The sequence below is a fragment of the Microtus ochrogaster genome, linkage group LG5 (assembly GCF_000317375.1).
Source record: "Microtus ochrogaster isolate Prairie Vole_2 linkage group LG5, MicOch1.0, whole genome shotgun sequence".
Lineage (NCBI taxonomy): Eukaryota > Metazoa > Chordata > Mammalia > Rodentia > Cricetidae > Microtus > Microtus ochrogaster.
The window spans coordinates 38,737,457-38,746,162 of NC_022031.1; the positions used below are offsets into that span (position 1 = coordinate 38,737,457).

An 8,706-nucleotide genomic window follows, 5' to 3' on the forward strand; every position below is an offset into this window, starting at 1 on the left:
TTTCATACTGATCTAAACTTGATCACAAACTAGCTTCATGTGAGGAGTCGGTAACTTGGTAGTTTGGGTTTACTGGAGTTTTTTTTTTTTTTTTTAATTTTCTCTCATAAAATACATTCCAACCACAATTTCCCCTCCCTGCACTCCTCTCAAACCCCCCCCCCCATACTTCCTCTCTCCCTCATTCTGATCCAGGACAAAAGCTTTGATGGGTTAGCTGGGTTACCATATCAAAAGGAGAATGTTCTAAATTTTCCTTAGGACTTTGAGGAATTGGGTATACCCCTGTAAGGTAAATTTGCAGGAACATTTTGTCAATATGTCAGGAATCTCTTTTTAAAGATTTTTAGTTATTTATTTATTATGTATACAATATTCTGTCTGTGTGTATGTCTGCAGGCCAGAAGAGGGCACCAGACCTCATTACAGATGGTTGAGAGCCACCATGTGGTTGCCGGGAATTGAACTCAGGACCTTTGGAAGAGCAGGCAATGCTCTTAACCACTGAGCCATCTCTCCAGCCCTCTTTTTTAAAGATTTTGATGTTTAAAAACTATATGTTCACATGGGAGGGTGTGTGTACGTGAGAGTGGAGTGTGTGTGTGTGTGTGTGTGTGAAGCCAGTGCCCAGAGTCCAGAAAGAGTTGTCCCAGGAGCTGGAGTCATGAGCAGATGTGACCACTCACTGTGGGTGCTGGAATTCTCCCAGGAGGAGTCATGGGCAGTGTGGTCACCTGGTGTGGGTGCTGGGAATCAAATTCTGGTCTTCTGAGAAAAGCAGGGAGCACTCTTAATTCCCTAATCATCTCTCATACAGATAGACAAATAATTTTAAAATAATAAAAATAAATATTTTTAAACAAGGGGAAAGGACTGGAGAGATCGTTTATTAGTTAAGAGTGCTGGCTACTCTTCCAAAGGACTCGGGTTGAATTCCCACTACCCACATGATGGCCTATAACTAGCAGCACCTCTAGTTCCAGGGGATCCGGCGCCCTCTTGTGGCCATCTCAGGCATCAGGCATGCATATGGTATACAGACATATGCAATTGAACATTTCTCTCCAACCCACCAGTTCACAAATACCTGGCAGCCATTTCCCAAATAATTGACTCAAACGGAGGCTTAATATAAATTATAAATGCTTGGCCAATAGCGTAGGCTTATTACTAACTAGCTCTTACATTAAGTTAACCCATATTCCTTCCTTATTTACGCTCTGCCATGTGGCGGTACCTTTATTAACATGGTAAAATCATCTGCTCCCTCTGCATCTGACTGGCAACTCCTCACTCCACCCTTTCCTTCCCATCATCCTTAGTTTGGTCACCCCACCTATACTTCCTGCCTGGCTGCTGGCCAATCAGCATTTTGTTAAACCAATTCAAGTTTACAAATCTTTACAGTGTACAAGAGGATTATTCCACAGCAGACATAGGCAAAATACCCATACCTATAAAATAATAAAATAAGGGGGAGGAGCAGGGAAAGAGGAGGAAGGAGGAACTGGGATTGGTATGTAAAATTAAATGAATTTTAAAAAATAAAATATTTTTTAAAGTATTTATTATTTATACAGTGTTCTGCTTTCACAAATTCCTGCACACCAGAAGAGGGCACCAGATCTCATTATAGATGATGAGCCACTATGTGGTGGCTGGGAATAGAACTCAGGACTTCTAGAAGAGCAGCCAGTGCTTTTAACCTCTCCATCCCAATAAAATAAATATATTTTATTTATATTATACTTATATATAATAATTTATAAAATTTTATTTATATTTTATTTACATTTCTGTATAAGATAAAATAAATATTAAAAAGTTCAGCCAAATGTGGTGGTACACACCTTTAATCCCAGCACTAGGGAGACAGAGGCAAGAGGCAAGAGGATTTTTGTGAGTTCAAGGCCAGCCTGATCTACAGAGCTAGTTCCTGGACAGCCAGGGCTACACAGAGAAACCCTTCCTCAAAAAAACAAAACAAACTCTCTTTCTCTCTAGATAGATAGATAGATAGATAGATAGATAGATAGATAGATAGATAGATAAATATATAGAGAGAAATATTGACATAGAGATGTAGAGAGAGAGATATCTACATATATCTATATGTATATATGTATTTTTTTCAGACTTAAGGCCTACAGAACATTGAGATTTTAAAAAAGCATTGTCTTAAGACACCTGGTTTATGGATATAGTTTAAAAACATCAAAACACTCATAGTAAGTCATAGTTACTCATAGTAACGCCAAGAGAGAGGAGAAAGACAAGCTACAGAGAGCTGTGTGTGTAATGTGATTCCCTCTGCACAAAAAGGTACATGAAAGGCCGGAAGCTAAGCAATCAAAACCTAGTTGTGTTTTTATCTCTGGGGGATGAGACAGAATATAATTGGACAAATGAGTGTCTACCTGTGCCAGGCAGTGGACTCTTGAGGCTAAAGGTCTAATTGAGAATGGTGCAAGTAGGGAGATATTTTAAATTCCCTAAGACTCTTCTTCATGTTCCCCAACTTTCCTGCATTGGCTATGCACTATTTTGTAATTATAAAATACATTTTATATTGGGATACTAAATGTAAGAAACATTAGATCCCATTTCTTCCATTTGGACTCCTAGGAATCTGGGCACCAAGCCAAGAAGCAGGGGATTGCCAGGGTTCTAAGCTCCCCCAGCTCAGATATTCTAAGAATCCTGAAAATGTTAAATGCTGGGCTTAGACCAGAGAAGAAGAGCCTGAAACCCTTGGAGAAATGGAGAGATTGGAGCAGACTGTTTCTTTGGCTTGGGTTCCAGGAGAACTGGTGTCACCAGGTTACGGGCCAGTAACACTGTCTCAGGTGAACGCAGAGAGACTGCCTGGTGGCTTATGTCTGTAATCCCAGCATGTAGAAAGCCGAGGCAGAAGGATTGCTGCAAGTAAGTAGCCTGGGCCACACAGTAAGACCCTGTCTCAAAAAAATCAAAACAAAAGAGAAGCAAATGAAGGGCAGCCCATACTCAAATGTGGGTGAGCACAGATAACCCCCTGGGGATCCTGTGAACCTAAGCAGTAAGAATAGAGGAGCTACAGACACGGCTCAGAGGCTAAAAGCACTGGCTGCTCTTGTTCAGTTCTCAAGGTCTGATACCCTCTTCTGGCCTCCCAGGGCTTCTGTATGTATGTGGTATTCATGCACACACATACACATGAAGAATGGAAGAATTGGAGGGGGGGTGGAGGAAGAGGTGGGTATGTCTGAGTATGTCACCAGTCTGTTGGTGGAAGAGGGAATGGAACAGAGCTCACTGTGAATTCAGGTTGAGAGCACTGTCTAATTGGTAGAAGAGGGCAAGGTTGAGGATGAGGAGACACACTAAGGACTTCTTGAAATGTATCCACTTTGGTTCTGCTACATGGTGGCCACATAAAGACATATCCACAGCCAGCGAGTGTAATCTTACCTGGAGAAAGGGGTTTTGCAGATATAACTAGGAATTTTTGTTGTTGTCGTATGTTTTTTGTTTGTTTATTATTGTTATTATTATTAGTTATTATTGTTATTATTATTATTTGAGACAGGGTCTCACCATGTAACTCTGGCTGGCTTCAAACCCACAAAGATCTGCCTGCCTCTACCTCTCAAGTAATGGGACCCAAGGTATGCACCACTAGAATCCAGGAGTGGCAACAAAAGAGACTCCGCCAGGGCCTCCAAGGTAGCCTGATCCTGCCAATACAACTTCAAACTTAAGGCCTACAGAACGTTGAGAGTTTTAAAAATTGAATTGCCATAAGACACCTGGTTTATGGGTTTATGGTGATTTTTATGATAGCCCTAGCAATAATAGTGTGATGGGCCAGCCTCAAGACTTCACAACAGCTTTGGTCTTGTCTTCCAATCCATGACTAGGGAGAAGGGGGCTTCTCTCCCGCTCTACCAGTGAGTAGTTCCCTCTTCCGTAACCCAGGGCTAATCAGAAACCTGATTTAGGAATGTGTTTGTCTGGGTTTTAGAAACACAGATCCCAGTGACCAAAGACTTGGCTTTAAAAACACAGAGGTGTCCTGTGCCAGGCAGGGAGTGTCCCACGTGGTTAGATTCGGCATAAAAGGACTCTGGGTTTGGCAGATTCCTGAGTTATAAAGGTGTGATCCAGGATCAGAGTCCACATCTCCACCCACGGCAAGGAAACGGCCGCATGGAGAGATAGAAGGGCATGGAACTGTAGAGGACATCCGGAAAGTTAGCAAATGCTGCAGATCCGTGTTCAGAAACATGAGCGCAAAGCCCTACAAAGGAGAGGGGGAGAGGAGACATCACGGTGCTCTCAGAAGGAAAATGAGTAAAAGCTGAGCTCGGTGTTAGAGAAAGGGATCCATGCATCCCCGAAGCTCCAGTGTACAGTATGGTCCTCTCTGTTCCCATGGCCTCTCTCTCCCAGACTAGTCTAGTTATTACCACAGTCTGCCTTCAGCAAGCCCCTCCAATTTAGATATTACCACGATCCTTCCACGTGCCAGAGTCCAAACAAGGTTCTGAAAATAGCCGACTCTCCACGGTACATGATGGGTCAAATGGCATGGATGGTGCTGGATTTGGCTTCAGAAAGGCCAGCAGGGCCTTGTGCATGAGGCAAGCACTCTGTCACTGAACTGCATCCACATCCACTCACACAAGGTTTTTTTTTGGGGGGGGGGATGTTATGGTCTGGCACACACAAATCATTGACAATGAGCCCCTAAGATACAAGGACCTGGTAAGGTGTTCTACAATGAGAAAACGCTTGATAATAGCTGTTGAATAAAAATTGACTCAAATTTTGAACCCTGCCCTCATGGTCTCAAGGAACACAACGTATAGTAGAACAGATAAAATGTCATATATCATTGTAATATGATTAAATTGTGAGCAAGATTATTACTGGGGTCAAGTGCAGTGCGGTGGTAGTTCAGAGGCAGCATTGAACTCTCCAGATTGGAGGTGGGGGGTTGGTAAAGAAAGGTAGCTGGGTGGTGGTGGCACACGCCTTTAATCCCAGCACTCAGGAAGCAGAGACAGGTGGATTGCTGTGAGTTTGAGGCCAGCCTGGTCTACAGAGCGAGTTCCAGGATAACCAGGGCTACACACAGAGAAACTGTATCTCAAAACAAACAAACAAACAAACAACAAATAAACAAAAAAGGTTTTCTTAGGTTAGCAAGATGGTTCGGCAGATAAAGCCACTTGCCTTCCAAGCCTGACATGCTGGAGGAAACCTACAAATGGAGCAGAGATGCACCTGGAAATGTGGGGTCAGGGAGCTGCCGGAAGTAGCCAAAGATCCTGACAGACTGAGATGCTCAGACTATATAGAGAAAAGGAAAATGAACAAAAGCTGAGATCCGTGTTGGAAGAAAGTATCCATGCTGCCCCCAAGTTCCAGTTTAGAGTATGGTCCTCTCTGCTCCTATAGCCGCTGACGATCTGAGTTTGGCCCTTGGCATCCACATAAAGGTAGAAGAGAACTGACCCCATAAAGTTGCCCTCTGCCTCCACATCCAAATACACACAAGCCCCTCACACGCACATAGGGAACCCCACACTTCTGACTTCTGTGGGTAACTGAGCTCTCTCTATCCCTCCCTTCCCCACCCCCTCTCGCTCTCACACACACACACATTCACACACTTTAAAATAAAAATTCAAAGCATGGTGGTGAATGCCTTTAATCCCAGCACTCAGGAGGCAGAGGCAGGAGTATCTCTGTGAGTTCCCAGACAGCTTTGTCTACAGAGCGAGTTCCAGGACAGACAGGGCTGTTACACAAGAGAAACCCTGTCTCGAAAAAACAAAACGGAAAGAAAAGCTTCCTGGAGAAGTTGCCTGGCATCTGAGTTAGAACAGAAGGTATTTAGAAAAGAAAGATAATGAAAACGTTTAGCACCATGGTTGTTTACAAACATTAATAACCAAAGTCACACCTGATTGGGTTCCTCAGATGAGGCCTCGTGGACCCTTCTAAACTAGGCATTACCCTTTAGATCAGGAATCGTCTAGAAGGTTCTCAAAGAGAAACTGGGATAGCAGAATTACCTGGAGCCATGGGATATGGCTGTATGCTGTAGAATTAAAACTAATCCGATACATTCAATTAACCTATACAACCGCCCTGCTGAATGTTCACTGAACAATCCTCAATATGGACATGAAATGACCTTATTTTTGTGATTTGTTAAGGCCATGGGGATCCCCTGAGAATGAGCTGCAGACCTAACAGCTGTCCTCTATCCTATGCTGCGTACCTGGAAACAAGGACTGGAAGAGGCTCGGTAAATGCTCATTAAATGGACAGACTGGAGCCCCGCGTCCATTCTCACGCGGTCCCAATTCTTTACACCCAGTCTCTCTGCCCAATCCATGCTCATAGCAGTCTTCAACATGGCCTAATAAGAAAACTGGACTCGGCCACGCTCTGCAAATAATTTCTTTTTACATCTCTTTACTTATTACATGTGTATTTGCATACGTGCGTGTGCCATGGCCCACATGGGGGACATCTTGGAGGAGATGGGTCTCTTCTTCCACCATGTCAATTCTGGGGGTCCAACTCAGATCATCAGACTTGGTACCCACTGAGCCATCTGGCCAGCCTCTGCTCAAACTATCCCATGCCTCTTCTTTTTTTTTTTTTTTTTTTTTTTTTTTTTTTTTTTTTTGGTTTTTCGAGACAGGGTTTCTCTGTGGCTTTGGAGCCTGTCCTGGAACTAGCTCTGTAGACCAGGCTGGTCTCGAACTCACAGAAATCCGCCTGCCTCTGCCTCCCAAGTGCTGGGATTAAAGGCGTGCGCCACCACCGCCCGGCCCCATGCCTCTTCTTTACCTAGAATACGATTCTCCTTCCATCCACCTTCCCGTGGAGCTCCTACCTCTTCTTCAAAGGTGGGCTCGTATTTTGCCCACTTCCATACTTTCTTAGGCAGAATTATAATATTCGTCCTCACTCACTGGAGTGAGAACAGCTCAGGCAGGGACTCTTCATTTTGATTTCCCTGTCCCTAGTCCACTGCCTAGCATGCCATAGGTATTAAATAAATACAGAATGCAAACATGAGTGGCATTCTAGGCACCGAGACTTAGATTTTAAAAGGCAGTAAAAAGTTTGGAGGAAAAAAAATGAGTATTTTAGGATTGGGAGTGTAGCTCAGAGGAAGAGTACTTGCTTGGCACCTATGTCCCTGGATTTAGTCTCCAGCACTGAAAATCGAGAATGGTAGTGGCAGAGCCGGGGTGAGTGGGGGCGGGGGGAGTATAATCTAACTGGAACATTAGGGGGAAAGTAAGAGACAAAACAGAATGGTTTCTTGGGTGAGGTTTTGCAGACCTGGAAATTGGAAAAAGAAAATGGTCATACTTTGGCAGGCAATGGGGGAGCCATCAGTGTCTCTCATACATACCTCAAACATTCATGCTCAAATTTGCCTCCTACTTACCCATGGGCCCCGCTACCTGCTCAGCCCTAGGCTGTGCCTTTACCTGCCCCCTCTACCCAAGACCTGACTGTGGCAGGATTTAGACACAGGTTTCTTGTCTCCTCAGCCCGACTACACCAGTGCCCCAGTTCCCCTTTTTTCCCCTTCCCTCCCGAGGCTGGGAAGCAAGCCAGGCCTAGCAGAGGCTGGCAGGCAGGAGCTGGGTGGTGCCACGGAGAACCTATACAGTGCCAGGTGGTGCCTTGGGCTCCAAGCTAAGCTGGTGATCCCGATAACCTTCTGCCTGTGAACACACCTGCCTCTCGCCCCAACCCTACCTCTTACCTGACCTGTGTCCAGGCTTTGATATCGGGGAGGGGGGCACAGAGCCAGGCAGACCTGTGGGACTTTGGCTCCATCTCTGCAAAAGGGCATTCCGTGAGTCAGCTTGCTCCCCTCAAGGCTTGCTCCTCCCCCAACCCAGCTCCTATTTCCGATGCACGTACAGCCCGTACACTCCACACCGTGTCCTGGGACACCCCAGTCAGTCGCATGGCTTCCCTGGGCCCCAGACCCTGGCCCTTTTTGTTGATCCCAGCCCCTACTGTGCTGTTGCTGCTGGTGCTGTTTCTGCTGCCCCTAGTGTCTGCTCATCCCCAGGGCCTGTCCGGATTGCAGGGGGAGCCCTCCTTGGGAGAAAGTTCATCTGGGGAGGATGATCTGGGCGTGGAGGATCTGCCCAGTGAAGAGGATGCACCTGGAGAGGCTCCACCTGAAGTTAACGCTGAAGCTGAAAAGGAGGATTCCCCAAAGTTAGAGGATTTACCTACTGTTGAGTCTCCTGAGGACAGTCATGGCTCTCACGAGGACGGAAAAGGTAAGTGGTCATCAGCTTCCAAACTGAGGCTCAGGTAGTTTTAGGCCTCCCCTCCCTACACCCCAACCCTAGCAAAGCATGCGGGAAGGACACTGAGCTCTAATAGGCAGCCCTTCTTCCTAAAGGGAGAATAATTGGGAGAGATGGCAAAGAAGAAGGGAGGAAGTTGAAGAGGATCTAGAACTGAGGAATGGACAGAGGGGGAAAATGCAGAGAGAGAAAAAAGAGTAAGATGAGGAGCGGAAAGGAAAAGAGAGGAGAGGAGAGGGAGGAGAGGAGGGGAGGGGAGGGGAGAGGAGAGGAGGGGAGAGGGAGGAAAGGAGAGGAGAGGAGGGGAGGGGAGAGGAGAGGAGAGGAGGGGAGAGGAGGGGAGAGGGAGAAAAGGAGAGGA

General features: G+C 45.7%; 1 protein-coding gene across 1 annotated transcript in view; it reads left to right on the forward strand.

Annotated features, from left to right (window-relative positions):
* The first annotated feature begins 7,990 nt into the window (after nucleotides 1–7,990).
* The window catches only part of Ca9 (carbonic anhydrase 9), a 6,850-nt gene continuing 6,134 nt past the window's right edge, over nucleotides 7,991–8,706 (forward strand). Inside the window, exon 1 of the mRNA XM_005362081.1 lies at nucleotides 7,991–8,315. Coding sequence (XP_005362138.1) covers nucleotides 7,991–8,315 — 325 coding nt within the window. The remainder of the gene's footprint in view (nucleotides 8,316–8,706) is intronic.